This window comes from Somniosus microcephalus, chromosome 4 (assembly GCF_052327205.1).
Source record: "Somniosus microcephalus isolate GS21.2 chromosome 4, FLI_Smic_1.0, whole genome shotgun sequence".
Classification (NCBI taxonomy): domain Eukaryota; kingdom Metazoa; phylum Chordata; class Chondrichthyes; order Squaliformes; family Somniosidae; genus Somniosus; species Somniosus microcephalus.
Window position 1 is genome coordinate 3,009,568 of NC_140990.1, and position 22,971 is coordinate 3,032,538.

The 22,971-nt window shown below is 55.3% G+C and overlaps 1 protein-coding gene across 1 annotated transcript in view; it reads right to left on the minus strand.

Annotated features, from left to right (window-relative positions):
- Nucleotides 1-22,971, minus strand: part of LOC147118181 (myosin-6-like) — a 128,630-nt gene that overhangs the window by 27,015 nt on the left and 78,644 nt on the right. The window contains exons 13-16 of the mRNA XM_085983672.1: nucleotides 13,988-14,133; nucleotides 11,573-11,663; nucleotides 10,162-10,551; nucleotides 2,319-2,497 (exon numbers count right to left, since the gene is read on the minus strand). Coding sequence (XP_085839798.1) covers nucleotides 2,319-2,497; nucleotides 10,162-10,551; nucleotides 11,573-11,663; nucleotides 13,988-14,133 — 806 coding nt within the window. The remainder of the gene's footprint in view (nucleotides 1-2,318; nucleotides 2,498-10,161; nucleotides 10,552-11,572; nucleotides 11,664-13,987; nucleotides 14,134-22,971) is intronic.

Here is a 22,971-nt window from a genome sequence, read left to right on the forward strand (position 1 = left end):
TATGGGGAGATTGGCCAGAATGGTACCAGGGATGAGGGACTTCAGTTACGTGGAGAGACTGGAGAAGGTGGGATTGTTCTCCTTGGAGCAGAGAAGGTTAAGAGGAGATTGACCAGAATGGTATCAGGGATGAGGGACTTCAGTTATGTGGAGAGACTGGAGAAGCTGGGGTTGTTCTCCTTAGAGCAGAGAAGGTTAAGGGGAGATTGACCAGAATGGGACCAGGGATGAGGGACTTCGGTTAGGTGGAGAGACTGGAGAAGCTGGGGTTGTTCTCCTTAGAGCAGAGAAGGTTAAGGGGAGATTGACCAGAATGGTACCAGGGATGAGGGACTTCAGTGATGTGGAGAGACTGGAGAAGCTGGGGTTGTTCTCCTTAGAACAGAGAAGGTTAAGGGGAGATTGACCAGAATGGTACCAGGGATGAGGGACTTCAGTGATGTGGAGAGACTGGAGAAGCTGGGGTTGTTCTCCTTCGAGCAGAGAAGGTTAAGGGGAGATTGACCAGAATGGTACCAGGGATGAGGGACTTCAGTTACGTGGAGAGACTGGAGAAGCTGGGATTGTTCTCCTTGGAGCAGAGAAGATTAAGGGGAGCCCGAATAGAGGTGTTCAAAATTATGAAGGGTTTTGATAGAGCAAGTAGGGAGAGACTGTTTCCTCTGGTAAGTGGGTCAGTAACCAGAGGTCACAGATTTAAAATAATTGACAAAAGAACGACAGGGGAAATGAGGAGACGTTTCTTCACACAGAGGGTGGTTGAGATCCGAAACACACAGCCTGAAAGGATGATGGAATCAGGTTCCACAGGAACTTTCAAAAGGTAATTGGACCTGTGCTTGAAGAGGACTAATTTGGACCGTTCTTTCAGAGAGCCGGCACAGCCATGACGGGCCGAATGGCCTCATTCTGTGCTGTAAGATGCTAGGATTCTAACCAGCGCCTTTAACACGATAAAACGTCCCAAGGAGCTTCACTAGGAGCGTAAATCAAACACAAAGTTTGACACCGAGCCACATAAGGAGACATTAGGACAGGTGACCAAAAGCTTGGTCAAAGAGGGAGGTTTTAAGGAGCGTCTGAAAGGAGGAGAGAGAGGCGGAGAGGTTTAGGGAGGGAATTCCACAGCTCGGGGCCCAGGCAGCTGAAGGCACGGCCGCCAATGGTGGAGCGATTAAAATCGAGGGGGACGCGCAAGAGGCCAGAATTGGAGGAGCGCGGAGATCTCGGAGGGTTGTAGGGGCCTGGAGGAGGTTAAACATAGAAACATAGAAGATAGGAGCAGGAGTAGGCCATTCGGCCCCTCGAGCCTGCTCCGCCATTCAATGCGATCATGGCTGATCATCCAAATTCAGTACCATGTTCCTGCTTTCTCCCCATATCCCTTGATCCCTTTAGCCTTAAAAAATATATCCAACTCCTTCTTGAATATATTTAATGAATTGGCCTCAACTGCCTTCTGTGGTAGAGAATTCCATAGGTTCACCACTCTCTGGGTGAAGAAATTCCTCCTCATCTCTGTCCTAAATGGCTTACCCCTTATCCTTAGACTGTGACCCCTGGTTCTGGATTCCCCCGCCATCGGGAACATCCTTCCTGCATCTAGTCTGTCCAGTCCTGTTAGAATTTTATAAGTTTCAATGAGATCCCCTCTCATTCTTCTAAACTCCAGTGAGTATAAGCCCAATCGACCCAATCTCTCCTCATACGTTATCCCTGCCATCCCAGGTATCAGTCTGGTGAATCTTCGCTGCACTCCTTCCATGGCAAGAACATCCTTCCTCAGATAAGGCGACCAAAACTGCACACAATACTCAAGGTGTGGTCTCACCAAGGCCCTGTACAACTGCAGCAAGACATCCTTGTTCTTGTACTCGAATCCTCTCGCTATGAAGGCCAACATACCATTTGCCTGCTTAACCGCCTGCTGCACCTGCATGCTTACCTTCAGCGACTGGTGCACAAGGACACCCAGGTCTCGTTGCACTTCCCCTTCTCCCAATCTATTGCCGTTCAGATAATAATCTGCCTTCCTGTTTTTGACACCAAAGTTAATAACCAAAGTGGATAACAAAGTGGTTACAGAGATAGCGAGGGGGCGAGGTGCCATGGAGGGATTTGAAAACAAGGATGAGGATTTTGAAATCAAGCCGTTGCTTAACCGGGTGCCAATGTGGGTCAGCGAGCAACAGGGGGGCGAAGGGTGAACGAGACTTAGGACACGGGGCAGCAGAGGTTCAGACGAGCGGATGGTTACGGAGAGTGGAAGGTGGGAGGCCGGTCAGGAAAGCATTGGATTAGTCAAGGCTAGAGGTCACAAACAGAGGGGGAAAGGTGAGCGGCTGAAGGCCTGGACCCCGCTAGATGTACCATTTTCAGTTTGGAGTTTAGACTTGTTTGATGCAAAGTCATTGATGACCCTCTGACCCTCCTCGGATTTGGTTCTGTACTCATTCATCTGATCCTCCAGCGTCCTGCACATCTTCTCCAGATTAATCTGCAGAACAAATGCATTTGGTGAAAGTAATTTAATTCCAGTCAACTTTCGTAGGTACAGCACAGAGTTAGATACAGAGTAAAGCTCCCTCTACACTGTCCCATCAAACACTCCCAGGGCAGGTACAGCACGGGTTAGATACAGAGTAAAGCTCCCTCTACACTGTCCCATCAAACACTCCCACGGCAGGTGTAGTGTATGTACCCGTCTACCCTTAAGGAAATTATTGTATGTAACCGTTCACCTTTAAGGGAACTACTTTAAGTGTGGCACTACTTGTTTGGCTTCTGTATACTGTAATACCGACAGTGACCACACCAGTATATAAGTGTTGTGACAGGATAACTGGGGCAGATTCGCCCGGACCTTCGAATAGTAAAGACCTGTTTGTTGTTATTTCTGAAGTCTGTGTATTTATTAACTGCACAACCCACAGACTTTACAGTGGCGACGAGTCCGATCGTACCCTGCGGCAAGATTACCAAAGCAAGCAGAGCGTCGAAGAGAGGCAACCGCCCTCGTCGTGCTGCTGGAAGAAAACACGAGGCTGCAGCAGGAGAAAGGTGGAAGACTTTAGCAACAAAAGCTGTATCAGCAACAGGCACTGACTACCCTTCTGCCACGGTGCGGAGTGAGCCGATCAGCAAGAAACAAGGCGGCCGCGGAGTCTGTGAGTAGGGGAAGGTGTAGAAGTATCCGGAGGATAAGGGCAGAGCACTCGACCTCGGTCGAGGGGGAGCTGAGCCGGTCAAAAGTCGGGTCCAACGGCGTCGGGTGACAGCCGGAGCGCGATCGGCGGGAAAAATCCGGGCAGCGACCGCAGCCACGAAGCGCTGAGCCTGCGAGTAGGCGCGGGAAGAGAAACCCAGCCGCAGCCGGGGAGGGAAACACCGGTCTGCGAGAGGGCTGGGGAGGCGAACGGGAACCGTGCGGGTGAGAGCCGGGTGCGGAGAGAGAGACTGCGAGGAGCCAGTCCAGCGGCTGAGCTGTTCTCCACCAACGGGGTACTCAGAGCCGGCAAAACCGAACGTGCGGGAGTGGGTGAGAGACACAGCCGAAAACGGGGTGAGAGACTGCGCGAGAGCCAGTCCAGCGGCTGAACTGTCCTCCGTTAACGGGGTGTACCCAGCGCCGGTAGAGCCGTGCGGGCGGGAGGAGAAGACAGAGCCGGGTAGGGGGAGCTGTGCAAGAGCCAGCCCAGCGGCTGAACCTGTCCGCTGTGGGGAAAGCGTACCCCTTCCACCAGGAAGAAACGCGGGAAGCCGCCATTAGGCGGAGGAGCCGACAGAAGCGGGAAACCGCCATTGAAGTGGGCGGGGAGAGAAAGGAAGAGCGGGAAACCGCCAAATTCGTGGGAAAAGCCGCCATCTTAGAAAAAAAAATACATAAGAATTTAAAGAAATATTTGTGTTGTACCCAAAGAAAGGAAGATGCCTAAGCGTGGGGACAGCAACGATTTTAACTCCGAAATAGAAGACTGGCCCACGTACGTGGAACGTATTGAGATACATTGTAAGGCTAACAAAATAGCTAAGGAGGAAAAAGCTTTAACCTTACTTAACATGATGGGTGCGAAAACATTCGGGTTGTTGAAACATCTTCTCTCTCCAGCTAAACCGGCGGATCAGACTTTCGAGGATATAGTAGCGGTGCTGAAGGATCACTTGAACCCCACACCGTTGAAGCTGGCTGAACGATTCAGATTCTATGCGAGAACGCAGAAGAAAGACGAAAGCAACGCGGAATACTTGGTCGAACTGCGGAGGCTAGCGAAACACTGCCAGTTCGGAGGGAATCTGACAGAGGCACTGCGAGACAGGTTCGTATGTGGATTGTCCAAAGAAGGGACGCAAAAGCGACTACTGGAAGAGAACAACCTCACACTTGACAGGGCTGTCCTTATAGCCGCATCATACGAAGCCGCAGCAAAAGGAACGGCGGTAATGCAGCGGAAGACGGTGGCACTAGGGGTGGACCACATCACCTCGAGGACTACGAAATGCTATCGTTGTGGGAAGACAACACACGACCAGAAGCGTTGCTGGGGTAAAAACCAAGAATGCCGGAAATGTGGCAAGATCGGGCACATAGCTAAAGTGTGCCGGTCAGGAACGACGTACAACAATAACGAGTCCTCACAAAAATGGTACAGAAAGGTACAAGAGGCGACTAGGAAGAGTCTGAAGGAACAGAAGTCGGACTCACACTCCAAACACAAAGGACTGGACAGTCTGAGAATCCACAACGTGAGCAATGAAGCCGACCGACAAACTATTTGGATAACGTTACAGATTGAGAAGGTCCAAGTAAAAATGGAAGTAGACACCGGATCGGCGTTGACTGTCATGAATAAGCATGACTATAAAAAGTTTTTCAAGCATATTCCACTACGGAATACGGATCTAGTGCTGCAGACATACACGGGGCACAAAGTATTCCCCATCGGAAAACTAGAGGTCAAGGTGAGATACCAGGATAAAGTTCACCACCGGTTAGATCTGTATGTGTTGCCTGAGGGAGGTCCACCACTTCTGGGACGAGAGTAGATCCGAAAAATAAAGATGGACTGGCATGCACTAAACACCATGACGGCGGAGTCCGAAAAAGAGGATGTCAAACCTGAACGGTTGTCCAGAATATTAGACGAAGCTAAAGAGGTATTCCAGCAAGGACTGGGAACGCTGCGAGGTATTAAAGCAAAGGTCAAGATTGCAGAACATGCAAGCCCAAAGTTTTTTAAGGCCAGATCGGTACCGTACGCAATACGACCAGCAGTAGAGGCAGAACTAGAAGAACTTGAACGATCAGGGGTTCTGTCAAAAGTAGACTGGAGTGAGTGGGCCACGCCCATTGTTCCCGTCATGAAATCCTCACCAAGTAATAAGCCAGGGGGACCGGGGAAGGTCCGTATCTGCGGAGATTTCAAGATCACAGTGAATCCGGTGCTTCACACGGTACAATACCCGCTTCCGCGGATTGAAGATATCTTTGCTTCATTGGCTGGAGGGAAGCACTTCACGAAGATAGAACTTGGCTCAGGCATATTTACAGATGGAGGTTGAGGAAGAGTCACGCCAATACCTCACCATCAACACTCACAGAGGCTTGTATCGCTATAATAGACTGGTCTTTGGAGTAGCTTCGGCGCCAGCAATTTGGCAGAGGGCCATGGAACAGATGTTACAAGGAATTCCAAGCACGCAGTGCTACTTAGATGATATTCTAATCACGGGAAAAGATGAGGAAGAACACCTCACGAATTTGAAACTGGTACTCACCAGGTTGAAGGAGTATGGCCTTCGGGTTAATCGCAAGAAGTGTGAGTTTTTCCAAAAACGGATCTCATACTGCGGTCATGTCATTGACCGAGAGGGACTACATAAGTCACCGGAAAAGATAGAAGCGGTCGTGAAGGCCCCCGCTCCAGGAAACGTGTCACAGCTAAGGTCATTCTTGGGGTTGATTAATTATTATCACAAGTTTCTGCCAAATTTATCTACGGTGCTGCATCCGCTAAATGAGCTGTTGCGGAAAGAAACACCATGGAGGTGGAGTGAAGAATGCAAAAAGGCTTTTCGCAGGAGCAAGGAGTTGATTACCTCTGAAGAAGTGTTGGCTCATTTCAACCCAGCATTACCCCTTCGTCTAGCTTGCGATGCTTCCCCGTACGGAATTGGGGCAGTACTTTCGCACAGACTACCAAATGGCTCGGAAAGGCCGGTGGCATTCGCGTCCCGATCATTGACACCAGCAGAACGAAATTACGCCCAGATAGATAGGGAGGCCCTCAGTCTTGAGTGGGGCGTGAAGAAATTCAACCATCACCTGCAGTGTAAGAGGTTCACGTTGCTGACGGACCACCAGCCGTTGGTGTCCATATTCAACCCAAACAAGGCCGTTTCTACCATGACGGCACAAAGGTTACAAAGATGGTCAGTTTTACTTGGGGCGCACCAGTATGATATTGAATACAAACGGTCCAAACAGCATGGAAACGCTGATGGGCTATCACGCTTGCCATTGCCGATGGTAGAAGAAGCGAGGACAGTGGACCCAGTAGAGTTGTTCCACTCATCAATAGTGGAGTGTCTGCCGATAACAAACTCAATGATTGAGAATGAGACAAGGAATGACCCGACTCTTTCACGAGTCTATGATTTAACGGTGGAGGGATGGCCAGCACAGTGCGAACCAACACTGCAAGCATTCTCACAGAGGAAAGAACAACTGTCAGTGTGTCGAGGAACCCTGATGTGTGGGTCTAGAGTGGTGATTCCACCCAAACTCCAAAAGAAGGTACTCAAGGAGCTGCACGACGGACACCTGGGTGGCGTAAAGATGAAGAATCTAGCAAGGGCGTTTGTGTGGTGGCCAGGCATCGATGGGGACGTAGAGGAGATCACGAAGAACTGCCTAGGATGTCAGAGGGTTCAGAATGCGCCACCACAGGCTCCTCTGCACCCATGGGAGTGGCCCTCATCTCCCTGGCAAAGAGTACACATCGACTTTGCTGGTCCATTTATGGACTCGATGTTCCTAATAGCGGTAGATGCCCACTCCAAGTGGCCAGAAGTAATTAAGATGACCACCACCACGACGGAAAAAACCATCACGGTGTTAAGGACTATGTTTGCTCGGAATGGCCTGCCAGAACAGATCTGTTCTGACAATGGACCGCAATTTGTATCTGAGGAATTTAAGAAATTCTTAAAGAGCAATGGAGTTAAACATTACACGTCAGCCCCATACCATCCCGCCTCCAATGGATTGGCTGAAAGGTTTGTCCAGACCTTCAAGAAGGCCGTAAAGGCCATGAGTAATGAAGACATAAGTTTACAGCATAAGGTGGATAGTTTTTTGTTGGCATACCGAAATGCAACCCATGCGGTCACAAATCAAACTCCCGCGATGATGTTTTGTAATAGACGCCTACGATGTTGGCTGGATTTACTCAAACCAAACGTCAGAAGGGACGTAGAGAACCGGCAATTCCAGGGCATGAACGAAAGGGCCACTAGATCCTTCCAGACCGGTCAACGAGTTTTGGCCCGGGACTATCGTACTGAGAAATGGCAGCCTGGAACGATTGGAAAAAGGCTAGGCCCGTTGATGTACACTGTGGACATTGGAGACAATATAATAAGGCGCCATGTTGACCAGATCATAGGGTCCGCCACAAATGGGCCCCCGACTTCACCACCTTACCCGGATAAGGTTGAGACTGAGTTACCCAGAACACCTACGTCCGATCTGGTAGTTCTGGAGTCAGAGGAACCTGACACTGTGCTTCGAGCCGATTCAACTTTACCAGAAACACCTACTAGCCCGCTTGGAATGACGACACCACTGCGGCGTTACCCGGACAGAATCCGGAAACCTCCCGAAAGACTGAATCTATGAACTGTCTTAAATAAATCTGTATATATATATGTGATAATGTATGTCCACTATGGACTCAGTATGTTGAAAGCTAAAAAGGGAGGATTGTAGTGTATGTACCCGTCTACCCTTAAGGAAATTATTGTATGTAACCGTTCACCTTTAAGGGAACTACTTTAAGTGTGGCATTACTTGTTTGGCTTCTGTATACTGTAATACCGACAGTGACCACACCAGTATATAAGTGTTGTGACAGGATAACTGGGGCAGATTCGCCCGGACCTTCGAATAGTAAAGACCTGTTTGTTGTTATTTCTGAAGTCTGTGTATTTATTAACTGCACAACCCACAGACTTTACAGCAGGTACAGCACTGAGTTAGATACAGAGTAAATCTCACTCTACTCTGTTCCATTAAACACTCCCAGAGCAGGTACAGCACGGATTAGATACAGAGTAAAGCTCGCTCTACACTGTCCCATCAAACACTCCCAGGGCAGGTACAGCACGGGTTAGATACAGAGTAAAGCTCCCTCTACACTGTCCCATCAAACACTCCCAGGGCAGGTACAGCACAGGTTAGATACAGAATAAAGCCCCCTCTACACTGTCCCATCAAACACTCCCAGGGCAGGTACAGCACGGGTTAGATACAGAGTAAAGCTCCCTCTACACTGTCCCATCAAACACTCCCACGGCAGGTACAGCACTGAGTTAGATACAGAGTAAATCTCACTCTACTCTGTCCCATTAAACACTCCCAGAGCAGGTACAGCACGGGTTAGATGCAGAGTAAAGCGCCCTCTACACTGTCCCATCAAACACTCCCAGGGCAGGTACAGCACGGGTTAGATACAGAGTAAAGCTCCCTCTACACTGTCTCATCAAACACTCCCAAGGCAGGTACAGCACGGGTTAGATACAGAGTGAAGCTTCTGCTGCACTGTCCCATGAAACACTCCCAGGGCAAGTACAGCAGAGGGTTAGGTACAGAGTAAAGCTCCCTCTACACTGTCTCATCAAACACTCCCAGGGCAGGTATAGCACAGGTTAGATACAGAGTAAAGCTCCCTCTACACTGTCCCATCAAACACTCCCAGGGCAGGTACAGCACGGGTTAGATACAGAGTAAAGCTCCCTCTACACTGTCCCATCAAACACTCCCAGGACAGGTACAGCACGGGTTAGATACAGAGTAAAGCTCGCTCTGCACTGTCCCATCAAACACTCCCACGGCAGGTCCAGCACTGAGTTTGATACAGAGTAAATTTCCCTCTACTCTGTCCCATTAAACACTCCCAGAGCAGGTACAGCACAGGGTAGATGCAGAGTAAAGCTCCCTCTACACTGTCCCATCAAACACTCCAGGGTAGGTACATCACGGGTTAGATACAGAGTAAAGCTCCCTCTACACCGTCCCATCAAACACTCCCAGAGCAGGTACAACACAGGTTAGATGCAGAGTAAAGCTCCCTCTACACTGTCCCATCAAACACTCCCAGGGCAGGTACAGCACGGGTTAGATACAGAGTAAAGCTCCCTCTTCACTGTCCCATCAAACACTCCCAGGGCAGGTACAGCACGGGTTAGAATCAGAGTAAAGCTCCCTCTACACTGTCCCGTCAAACACTCCCAGGGCAGGCACAGCACTGAGTTAGATGCAGAGTAAAGCTCCATGTCTGTTAGTGACCCTAGAATTCTGCTATTTACAATTAATCTCAATGTGACCCTAGGATCATTCCATTTGCTCTAAATGAGGCAAGGATTTTACCATTAGTCTCTAGGTGCCCTAGGATTTTATTATTTACCATCAGACGCGAGGTGACCCCAGAATTTTACCATTTACAATTAGTCTCCAGGTGACCCTAGGATTTTACAATTAGGCTCTAGGTGACCCTAGGATTTTACAAGTAGTCTCCAGGTGACCCTAGGATTTTACAATTAGTCTCTAGGTGACCCTAGGATTTTATTATTTACCATTAGACACGAGGTGACCCCAGAATTTTACCCTTTACAATTAGTCTCTAGGTGACCCTAGGATTTTACAATTAGTCTCCAGGTGACCCGAGGATTTTATAATTAGTCTCTAGGTGACCCTAGGATTTTACAATTCGTCTCCAGGTGACCCGAGGATTTTACAATTAGTCTCCAGGTGACCCTAGGATTTTACAATTAGTTTCCAGGTGACCCTAGGATTTTACAATTAGTCTCCAGGTGACCCTAGGATTTTACAATTAGTCTCCAGGTGACCCGAGGATTTTACAATTAGTCTCTAGGTGACCCTACCTTAGCCTTGACGACCTGCTCCATGTTGGAGGCCACGTCATCCAGCTCCAGTTTGAACTCACTCTTCTCCTTCTCCAGCTTCTGCTTGACCCGCTGCAGGTTGTCGATCTGCTCGCCCAGCTCTGCCGTCGAGTCCGAGTGCTTCTTGCGTAGGGCGGCCGAGGTGGCCTCGTGCTGGAGCGTGGCCTCCTCAAAGTCACGGCGCAGCTTCAGGAACTCCGCCTCCCGCTTCTTGTTCATCTCCACCTGGGCGGAAGTGGCCCCGCCGGCCTCCTCCAGCCGCTCGCTGATCTCCTCCAGCTCGCGGGACAGGTCCGAGCGCTGCTTCTCGATCTTAGCCCGGGCCGCCCGCTCGGCCTCCAGCTCCTCCTCCAGCTCCTCGATCCGCGCCTGAGAGAGAGAGACACGGGCTGAGGGGGGCAGGATTTAACGGCATCCGCCACCTTAAAACAGTATTAAATCTTGGTTAGACCACACTTGGAGCACTGTGCACAGTTCTGGTCTCCATATACCTTGGTTAGACCACACTTGGAGCACTGTGCACAGTTCTGGTCTCCATATACGTTGGTTAGACCACACTTGGAGCACTGTGCACAGTTCTGGTCTCCATATTCCTTGGTTAAACCACACTTGGAGCATTGTGCACAGTTCTGGTCTCCATATTCCTTGGTTAGACAACACTTGGAGCATTGTGCACATTTCTGGTCTCCATATACCTTGGTCATGCTTCACTTGGAGCACTGTGCACAGTTCTGGTCTCCATATACCTTGGTTAGACCACACTTGGAGCACTGTGCACAGTTCTGTTCTCCATATAGCTTGCGTAGATCTCACTTGGAGCACTGTGCACAGTACTGGTCTCCATATACCTTGATTAGACCACACTTGGAGCACTGTGTTCAGTTCTGGTCTCCATATACCTTGGTTAAACAACACTTGGAGCATTGTGCACAGTTCTGGTCTCTATATACCTTGGTTAGACCAAACCTGGAGCACTGTGCACAGTTCTGGTCTCCATATACCTTGGTTAGACCACACTTGGAACACTGCGCACAGTTCTGGTCTCCATATACCTTGGTTAGACCAAACCTGGAGCACTGTGCACAGCTCTGGTCTCCATATACCTTGGTTAGACCACACTTGGAGCACTGTGCACAGTTCTGGTCTCCATATACCTTGGATAGACCACACTTGGAGCACTGTGCACAGTTCTGGTCTCCATATACCTTGGTTAGACCACACTTGGAGCACCGTGCACAGTTCTGGTCTCCATATTATCAAAAGGGACATAGAGGCACTGAAGAAGGTGCAAAAAAGATTTGCAAGGACAATACCAGACCTGAGAGGTTACACCTATCAGGAAAGATTGAACAGGGACCCTTTGGAAGTGTCCATGGCGGATGGAGCTTACCTGGAGCTCTTTGAGTTTCTTCTGTAGTTGAATACCCAAGGCTTGCTCATCCTCAATTTTGCTGTTCAAGTGACTAACTTCAAACTCTTTCCTGGGGGAGTGAAGAGGGGCAGTGAGAAGCATCAGGATCAAGAGAGAGTTAGATCCACATCACATTCCAAGGCCCATCAACAACCTGCACCCTTATATAATCTGACAGTGCTGCCCCTCCGAAAGTGAGGCGCTCCCTCAGTACTGACCCTCCGACAGTGCAGCGCTCCCTCAGTACTGCCCCTCTGACAGTGCGGCATTCCCTCAGTACTGACCCTCCGACAGTGCAGCACTCCCTCAGTACTGCCCCTCTGACAGTGTGGCATTCCCTCAGTATTGCCCCTCTGACAGTGCAGCATTCCCTTGGCACTGCCCGTCCGACAGTGCAGCACTCCCTCAGTACTGACCCGCCGATAGTGCGGCGTTCCCTCAGTACGTATTGCCCCTCCGAAAGTGCGGCGCTCCCTCAGTACTGCCCCTCCCACAGTGCGGCACTTCCTCAGTACTGACCCTCCGACAGTGCGGCGCTCCCTCAGTACTGACCCTCCAACAGTGCGGCGCTCCCTCAGTACTGACCCTCCGACAGTGCGGCACTCCCTCAGTACTGGCCATCCGACAGTGCAGCGCTCCCTCAGCACTGACCCTCCGACAGTGCGGCGCTCCCTCAATACTGACCCTCCGACAGTGCAGCGCTCCCTCATTACTGCCCCTCAGACAGTGCAGCACTCCCTCAGTACTGACCCTCCGACAGTGCAGCACTCCCTCAGTACTGCCCCTCCGACAGCAGCATTCCCTCAGTACTGCCCCTCTGACAGTGCAGCGCTCCCTCAGTACTGCCCCTCCAACAGTGCAGCACTCCCTCAGTACTGCCCCTCCGACAGTTTAGCACTCCCTCAGTACTGCCCCTCCGACAGTGCAGCATTCCCTCAGTACTGCCCCTCCGACAGTGCAGCGCTCCCTCAGTACTGACCCTCCGACAGTGCGGCGCTCCCTCAGTACTGCCCCTCCGACAGTGCAGTACTCCCTCAGCACTGCCCCTCCGACTGTGCGCCGCTCCCTCAGTACTGCCCCTCCGACAGTGCAGCACTCCCTCAGTAGTGCCCCTCCCACAGTGCAGCGCTCCCTCAGTACTGCCCCTCCGACAGTGCGGCGCTCCTTCAGTACTGACCCTCTGATGGTGCAGCGCTCCCTCAGTACTGCCCCTCCGACAATGCAGCTTGATTGACCACAGCATTGAGAGGCTTAAAGGGAAATGCCATTCAGCCACTCGAGCCTGTTACACAGGAACAGGAGGAGGCCATTCAGCCCCTCAAGCCTGTTACATTAGGAACAGGAGGAGGCCATTCAGCCCCTCGAGCCAGTTACACAGGAACAGGAGGAGGCCATTCAGCCCCTCGAGCCTGTTACATTAGGAACAGGAGGAGGCCATTCAGCCCCTCGAGCCAGTTACACAGGAACAGGAGGAGGCCATTCAGCCCCTCGAGCCTGTTACATAGGAACAGGAGGAGGCCATTCAGCCCCTCGAGCCTGTTATACAGGAACAGGAGGAGGCCGTTCAGCCCCTCGGGCCTGTTACACAGGAACAGGAGGAGGCCCATTCAGCCCCTCGAGACTGTTACACAGGAACAGGAGGAGGCCATTCAGCCCCTTGAGCCTGTTGCACAGGAACAGGAGGAGGCCGTTCAACCACTCGAGCCTTTTACACAGGAACAGGAGGAGGCCATTCAGCCCCTCGAGCCTGTTGCACAGGAACAGGAGGAGGCCGTTCAACCCCTCGAGCCTTTTACACAGGAACAGGAGGAGGCCATTCGGCCCCTCGAGCCTGTTACACAGGAATAGGAGGAGGCCGTTCAGCCCCTCGAGCCTGTTTCAGAGGAACAGGAGGAGGCCGTTCAGCCCCTCAAGCCTGTTACACAGGAAGAGGAGGAGGCCATTCAGCCCCTCGAGCCCGTTACACCGGAACAGGAGGAGGCCCATTCAGCCCCTCGAGCCCGTTACACCGGAACAGGAGGAGGCCCATTCAGCCCCTTGAGCCTGTTACACAGGAAGAGGAGGAGGCCATTCAGCCCCTCGAGCCCGTTACACCAGAACAGGAGGAGGCCCATTCAGCCCCTCGAGCCTGTTCCACCATTCAACGAGATCATGGCTGATCTGCACCTCAACTCCTTCCACCCGCCTTGGTCTCTGCAACTCCCTTCTCGCCCCTCTCAACCTTCTAAACTTTGCAAGCCGAGCTGAGAGGAGGCGCCCTCCTGACACTTAACCCTTGAACCCCGTCGACCTTGCGAGGAGTTCAGGAGCGGAAGCTGCCCGGAGTTGTAGGCCCGGAGTGAAGCCTGAGCCTTTCCTAGCTCAGTCCCCTGCCCTGCCCCCCCACACACTTACTTCTTCAGCTTTTCTTCCACCTGCTGCTTGTCGTTCTCTAAGTCCATGACGTTCTCCTGGGTGAGTTTGAGATCCCCCTCGAGCTTCCTCTTGACCCGCTCCAGGTCCATCCGCACTTTCTTCTCCTGCTCCAGGGAGCCCTCCAGCTGAGGATGAGTAGCAAAGAGATGGGCGGGGGATATTATGCAATCTATTTCTCCAGAAGAAGATGGAGCAGGAGTGGGCCATTCGGCCCCTCGAGCCTGCTCCGCCATTCAATAAGATCATGGCTGATCATCGACCTCAACTCCACTTTTCCGCCCGATCGCCATATCCCTCGATTCCCCTAGAGTCCAACAATCTATCAGCCTTGAATATACTCAACGACTCAGCCTCCACAGCCCTCTGGGGCAGAGAATTCCAAAGATTCACAACCCTCTGAGTGAAGAAATTCCTCCTCATCTCAGTCCTAAATGGCCGACTCCTTATCCTGAGACTGTGCCCCCTAGTTCTAGACTCTCCAGCCAGGGGGAAACAACCTCTCGGCATCTACCCTGTCAATCCCCCCCAGAATCTTGTATGTTTCAATGAGATCACCTCCCATTCTTCTAAACTCCAGAGAGTATCGGCCCATTCTACACAATCTCTCCTCATAGGACAGCCCTCTCATCCCAGGAATCAATCTAGTGAACCTTCGTTGCACCGCCTCCAAGGCAAGTATATCCTTCCTCAGATAAGGAGACCAAAACTGTGCCCAGTACTCCAGGTGTGGTCTCACCGAGGCCCTGTACAATTGTAGCATAGAAGATAGGAGCAGGAGTAGGCCATTCGGCCCTTCACTTTCCCGCTGATCCCCATAATCTATCGATCTGCGCCTTGAATATACTCAACAACTTAGCATTCACAGGCATTTGGGGTGGAGAATTCACAACCTTCTGAGTGAAGAATTTCCTCCTCATCTCAGTCCTAAATGGCCAACCCCTTATTTTTTTTAAATTCATTCCTGGGACGTGGGCGTCGCTGGCAAGGCCAGCATTTATTGCCCAGCTCAGCCAGATTGGGCAGATGCATGGCAGATGCAGTATAATGTGGATTAATGCGAGGTTATCCACTTTGGTGGCAAAAACAGGAAGGCAGACTATTATCTGAATGGCAATAGATTGGGAAAAGGGGAAGTGCAACGAGACCTGGGTGTCCTTGTGCACCAGTCGCTGAAGGTAAGCATGTAGGTGCAGCAGGCGGTTAAGAAGGCAAATGGTATGTTGGCCTTCGTAGCGAGAGGATTCAAGTACAGGAGCAAGGATGTCTTGCTGCAGTTGTACAGGGCCTTGGTGAGACCGCACCTTGAGTATTGTGTGCAGTTTTGGTCACCTTATCTGAGGAAGGATGTTCTTGCCATGGAAGGAGTTCAGCGAAGATTCACCAGGCTGATACCTGGGATGGCAGATCAGATCAGCCACGATCTTATTGAATGGCGGAGCAGGCTCGAGGGGCCGATTGGCCTACTCCTGCTCCTATTTCTTATGTTCTTATGAATGACGTATGAGATTGGGATGATTGGGCTTGTACTCGCTGGAGTTTAGAAAAATGAGAGGGGATCTCATTGAAACTTATAAAATTCTGGCAGGACTGGACAGACTAGATGCAGGAAGGATGTTCCCGATGGCCGGGGAGTCCAGAACCAGGGGTCACAGTCTAAGGATAAGGGGTAAGCCATTTAGGACAGAGATGAGGAGGAATTTCTTCACCCAGAGAGTGGTGAACCTGTGGAATTCTCTACCACAGAAGGCAGTGGAGGCCAACTCATTTAATATATTCAAGAAGGAGTTGGATATATTTCTTAAGGCTCAAGGGATCAAGGGATATGGGGAGAAAGCAGGGACAGGGTACTGAATTTGGATGATCAGCCATGATTTCATTAAATGGCAGAGCAGGCTCGAGGGGCCGAATGGCCTACTCCTGCTCCTATGTCTAATTGCCCTCGAGAAGTTGTTGGTGAGCCACCATCTTGAACGGCAGTTAAGAGTCGACCACATTGCTGTGGGTCTGGAGTCACATATCGGCCAGACCGGGTAAGGGCAGTAGATTTCCTTCCCTAAAGGACATTAGTGAACCAGATGGGTTTTTACAACAATCAGACAGTTTCATGGTCACCCTCACTAATACTAGTTTTTAATTCCAGATTTATTTAATTAACTGAACTTAAATTCCCCAGCTGTCGTGGTGGGATTTCAACTCACATCTTCGGAATCAATAGTCCAGGCCTCTGGATTATTAACCCAGTGATATTACCACTATGCCAGGTGGGGTCCAGAAAGATTGGGAGAAGGTGGGTGGGTGGGGTTGGGGGAGATGCGGAGAAGGCCTCTGGATTACTAGTAACATAATCACTATGCTACCGTACCCTATCCTGAGACTATGCCTCCTCGTTCTAGACTCGCCAGCCAAGGGGAAACTGCCTCTCAGCATCTAACACCTGCCCACCCCCAGCTCCCCCTCCCAATGGATCTTGTGAGACTACCCTCACCAAGGTACGATCCCACCTCCGCACCCCCCCACCCACCCCCAGCTCCCCCTCGCAATGGATCTTGTGAGACTACCCTCACCGAGGTACGATCCCACCTCCGCCCCCCCCCACCCACCCCAGCCCCCTCCCAATGGGTCTTGTGAGACTGCCCTCACCGAGGTACGATCCCACCTCCGCCCCCCCACACCCGCGCCCTCCCAATGGGTCTTGTGAGACTACCCTCACCGAGGTACGATCCCACCTCCGCCCCCCCCCCACCCACCCCAGCCCCCTCCCAATGGGTCTTGTGAGACTGCCCTCACCGAGGTACGATCCCACCTCCGCACCCCCCACCCCAGCCCCCTCCCAATGGGTCTTGTGAGACTACCCTCACCGAGGTACGATCCCACCTCCGCAACCCCCACCCACCCCAGCCCCCTCCCAATGGGTCTTGTGAGACTACCCTCACCGAGGTACGATCCCACCTCCGCCCCCCGCCCCCGCCCCCTCCCAATGGGTCTTGTGAGACTACCCTCACCGAGGTACGATCCCACCTCCGCAACCCCCACCCACCCCAGCCCCCTCCCAATGGATCTTGTGAGACTACCCTCACCGAGGTACGATCCCACCTCCGCCCCCCACACCCACCCCAGCCCCCTCCCAATGGGTCTTGTGAGACTAACCTCACCGAGGTACGATCCCACCTCCGCCCCCCGCCCCCGCCCCCTCCCAATGGGTCTTGTGAGACAACCCTCACCGAGGTACGATTCCTCCTCCGCCCCCACCACCCACCCCAGCCCCCTCCCAATGGGTCTTGTGAGACTGCCCTCACCGAGGTACGATCCCATCTCCGCCCCCCACACCCACCCCAGCCCCCTCCCAATGGGTCTTGTGAGACAACCCTCACCGAGGTACGATCCCACCTCCGCACCCCACCCACCCACCCCAGCCCCCTCCCAATGGGTCTTGTGAGACTACCCTCACCGAGGTACGATCCCACCTCCGCACCCCATCCACCCACCCCAGCCCCCTCCCAATGGGTCTTGTGAGACTGCCCTCACCGAGGTACGATCCCACCTCCGCACCCCCCCCCACCCACCCCCACACCCACCCAATGGGTCTTGTGAGACTACCCTCACCGAGGTACGATCCCACCTCCGCACCCCCCCCACCCACCCCCACACCCTCCCAATGGGTCTTGTGAGACTACCCTCACCGAGGTACGATCCCACCTCCGCCCCCCACACCCACCCCAGCCCCCTCCCAATGGGTCTTGTGAGACTAACCTCACCGAGGTACGATCCCACCTCCGCCCCCCACACCCACCCCAGCCCCCTCCCAATGGGTCTTGTGAGACTAACCTCACCGAGGTACGATCCCATCTCCGCCCCCCACACCCACCCCAGCCCCCTCCCAATGGGTCTTGTGAGACTGCCCTCACCGAGGTACGATCCCATCTCCGCGCCCCCCCCCCCACCCGCCCCCGTCCCGATCGTCTGTCCAACATCTTGGGCGTCCCAAAAAGCCCATCAAGGAGTGACAGAGAGAGAAAAAAGAAAGAAGGAAAGTGAGAAAGAGGGCGGGAAAAAGAGAGAGAGAAAAAGAGAGAGGGAAAGGATGAAAGAAAGGAAAAAAGAAAGGAGGAAAGAGAGAGTGAAGGAGAGGGAGAGAAAGAAGGAAAGAGAGAGAGAGAAAGAGAGAAGGAAAGAGAGAGAGAGAAGGAGATGGTGATAGAGATGGAGAAAGGGGCAGAGATATGGTCGGAGATAGGGACGGCCGGAGATAGGGGTCGGAGATAGGGACGGCCGGAGATAGGGGTCGGAGATAGGGACGGTCGGAGACAGGGGTCGGAGATAGGGACGGTCGGAGATAGGGGTCGGAGATAGGGACGGTCGGAGATATGGTCGGAGATAGGGACGGCCGGAGACAGGGGTCGGAGATAGGGACGGCCGGAGATAGGGGTCGGAGATAGGGACGGTCGGAGACAGGGGTCGGAGATAGGGACGGTCGGAGATAGGGGTCGGAGATAGGGACGGTCGGAGATAGGGGCCGGAGATAGGGACGGTCGGAGACAGGGGCCGGAGATAGGGACGGTCGGAGACAGGGGCCGGAGATAGGGACGGTCGGAGACAGGGGTCGGAGATAGGGACGGTCGGAGATAGGGGTCGGAGATAGGGACGGTCGGAGACAGGGGCCGGAGATAGGGACGGTCGGAGACAGGGGCCGGAGATAGGGACGGTCGGAGATAGGGGTCAGAGATAGGGGTCGGAGACAGGGGTCGGAGATAGGGACGGTCGGAGATAGGGGTCAGAGATAGGGGTCGGAGACAGGGGTCGGAGATAGGGACGGCCGGAGACAGGGGCCGGAGATAGGGACGGCCGGAGACAGGGGCCGGAGATAGGGACGGTCAGAGACAGGGGCCGGAGATAGGGACGGTCGGAGACAGGGGCCGGAGATAGGGACGGTCGGAGACAGGGGTCGGAGATAGGGACGGTCAGAGACAGGGGCCGGAGATAGGGACGGTCGGAGACAGGGGCTGGAGATAGGGACGGCCGGAGACAGGGGTCGGAGATAGGGACGGTCGGAGACAGGGGTCGGAGATAGGGACGGTCGGAGACAGGGGTCGGAGATAGGGACGGTCGGAGATAGGGGCCGGAGATAGGGACGGTCGGAGACAGGGGCCGGAGATAGGGACGGCCGGAGACAGGGGCCGGAGATAGGGACGGTCTAAGACAGGGGCCGGAGATAGGGACGGCCGGAGACAGGGGCCGGAGATAGGGACGGTCGGAGACAGGGGTCGGAGATAGGGACGGCCGGAGACAGGGGCCGGAGATAGGGACGGTCTAAGACAGGGGCCGGAGATAGGGACGGCCGGAGACAGGGGCCGGAGATAGGGACGGTCGGAGACAGGGGCCGGAGATAGGGACGGCTGGAGATAGGGGTCGGAGATAGGGACGGTCGGAGACAGGGGCCGGAGATAGGGACGGTCGGAGACAGGGGCCGGAGATAGGGACGGCCGGAGACAGGGGCCGGAGATAGGGACGGTCGGAGACAGGGGCCGGAGATAGGGACGGTCGGAGACAGGGGCCGGAGATAGGGACGGTCGGAGATAGGGGCCGGAGATAGGGACGGTCAGAGACAGGGGCCGGAGATAGGGACGGTCAGAGACAGGGGTCGGAGATAGGGACGGCCGGAGACAGGGGTCGGAGATAGGGACGGCCGGAGACAGGGGCCGGAGATAGGGACGGTCAGAGACAGGGGTCGGAGATAGGGACGGCCGGAGACAGGGGCTGGAGATAGGGACGGTCGGAGACAGGGGCCGGAGATAGGGACGGTCGGAGATAGGGGCCGGAGATAGGGACGGTCAGAGACAGGGGCCGGAGATAGGGACGGTCAGAGACAGGGGCCGGAGATAGGGATGGCCGGAGACAGGGGCCGGAGATAGGGACGGCCGGAGACAGGGGTCGGAGATAGGGACGGCCGGAGACAGGGGCCGGAGATAGGGACGGTCGGAGACAGGGGCCGGAGATAGGGACGGCCGGAGACAGGGGCCGGAGATAGGGACGGCCGGAGACAGGGGCCGGAGATAGGGACGGCCGGAGACAGGGGCCGGAGATAGGGACGGCCGGAGACAGGGGCCGGAGATAGGGACGGCCGGAGACAGGGGCCGGAGATAGGGACGGTCGGAGACAGGGGCCGGAGATAGGGATGGCCGGAGACAGGGGCCGGAGATAGGGACGGCCGGAGACAGGGGCCGGAGATAGGGATGGCCGGAGACAGGGGCCGGAGATAGGGACGGCCGGAGACAGGGGCCGGAGATAGGGATGGCCGGAGACAGGGGCCGGAGATAGGGACGGCCGGAGACAGGGGTCGGAGATAGGGACGGTCGGAGACAGGGGCCGGAGATAGGGACGGCCGGAGACAGGGGCCGGAGATAGGGACGGTCGGAGATAGGGGTCGGAGATAGGGACGGCCGGAGACAGGGGCCGGAGATAGGGACGGCCGGAGACAGGGGTCGGAGATAGGGACGGCCGGAGACAGGGGCCGGAGATAGGGACGGCCAGAGACAGGGGTCGGAGATAGGGACGGCCGGAGACAGGGGTCTGAGACAGGGGCCGGAGATAGGGGTCGGAGATAGGGACGGCCGGAGACAGGGGCCGGAGATAGGGGCCGGAGATAGGGACGGCCGGAGATAGGGGCCGGAGATAGGGACGGTCGGAGATATGGGTCGGAGACAGGGGCCGGAGATAGGGACGGCCGGAGACAGGGGCTGGAGATAGGGACGGCCGGAGACAGGGGCCGGAGATAGGGACGGCCGGAGACAGGGGCCGGAGACAGGGACGGTCGGAGACAGGGGCCGGAGATAGGGACGGTCGGAGATAATGGTCGGAGATAGGGACGGCCGGAGATAGGGGCCGGAGATAGGGACGGCCGGAGACAGGGGTCGGAGATAGGGACGGTCGGAGATAGGGGTCGGAGATAGGGACGGTCGGAGACAGGGGCCGGAGATAGGGACGGCCGGAGACAGGGGCCGGAGATAGGGACGGCCGGAGACAGGGGTCGGAGATAGGGACGGTCGGAGACAGGGGCCGGAGATAGGGACGGTCGGAGACAGGGGCCGGAGATAGGGACGGTCGGAGACAGGGGCTGGAGATAGGGACGGCCGGAGACAGGGGCCGGAGATAGGGACGGTCGGAGACAGGGGCCGGAGATAGGGACGGCTGGAGACAGGGGCCGGAGATAGGGACGGTCGGAGATAGGGGCCGGAGATAGGGACGGCCGGAGACAGGGGCCGGAGATAGGGACGGCTGGAGACAGGGGCCGGAGATAGGGACGGCCGGAGACAGGGGCCGGAGATAGGGACGGCCGGAGATAGGGGCCGGAGATAGGGACGGCCGGAGACAGGGGCCGGAGATAGGGACGGCTGGAGACAGGGGCCGGAGATAGGGACGGCCGGAGACAGGGGCCGGAGATAGGGGTCGGAGACAGGGGCCGGAGATAGGGATGGCCGGAGACAGGGGCCGGAGATAGGGACGGTCGGAGACAGGGGCCGGAGATAGGGACGGTCGGAGACAGGGGCCGGAGATAGGGACGGCCGGAGACAGGGGCCGGAGATAGGGACGGTCGGAGACAGGGGCCGGAGATAGGGACGGTCGGAGACAGGGGCCGGAGATAGGGACGGCCGGAGACAGGGGCCGGAGATAGGGACGGTCGGAGACAGGGGCCGGAGATAGGGACGGTCAGAGACAGGGGCCGGAGATAGGGACGGCCGGAGACAGGGGCCGGAGATAGGGACGGCCAGAGACAGGGGCCGGAGATAGGGACGGCCGGAGACAGGGGCCGGAGATAGGGACGGCCGGAGATAGGGGCCGGAGATAGGGATGGCCGGAGACAGGGGCCGGAGATAGGGACGGTCGGAGACAGGGGCCGGAGATAGGGACGGTCAGAGACAGGGGCCGGAGATAGGGACGGTCGGAGACAGGGGCCGGAGATAGGGACGGTCGGAGATAGGGGTCGGAGATAGGGACGGTCAGAGACAGGGGCCGGAGATAGGGACGGCCGGAGATAGGGGCCGGAGATAGGGACGGCCGGAGACAGGGGTCGGAGATAGGGACGGTCGGAGACAGGGGCCGGAGATAGGGACGGTCGGAGACAGGGGCCGGAGATAGGGACGGTCGGAGATAGGGGCCGGAGATAGGGACGGTCGGAGACAGGGGCCGGAGATAGGGACGGTCGGAGACAGGGGCCGGAGATAGGGACGGTCAGAGACAGGGGCCGGAGATAGGGACGGCCGGAGACAGGGGCCGGAGATAGGGACGGTCGGAGATAGGGGTCGGAGATAGGGACGGCCGGAGGTAAGGGTCGGTGATAGGGACAGCCGGAGGTAAGGGTCGGAGATAGGGACGGCCGGAGGTAAGGGCCGGAGATAGGGACGGCCGGAGGTAAGGGTCGGAGACAGGGACGGCCGGAGATAAGGGCCGGAGATAGGGATGGCCGGAGATAGGGGTCGGAGATAGGGATGGCCGGAGGTAAGGGTCGGAGATAGGGATGGCCGGAGGTAAGGGTCGGAGACAGGGACGGCTGGAGATAAGGGCCGGAGATAGGGAAGGTCGGAGATAATGGTCGGAGACAGGGACGGCCGGAGGTAAGGGTCGGAGAGAGGGATGGTCGGAGATAATGGTCGGAGACAGGGACGGCCGGAGGTAAGGGTCGGAGAGAGGGATGGTCGGAGATAATGGTCGGAGACAGGGACGGCCGGAGATAAGGGTCGGAGATAGGGACGGTCGGAGATAAGGGTCGGAGATAGGGACGGTCGGAGATAATGGTCGGAGATAGGGACGGTCGGAGATAAGGGTCGGAGACAGGTACGGTCGGAGATAATGGTCGGAGATAGGGACGGTCGGAGATAATGGTCGGAGATAGGGACGGTCGGAGATAAGGGTCGGAGACAGGTACGGTCGGAGATAAGGGTCGGAGATAGGGATGGTCGGAGAAAATG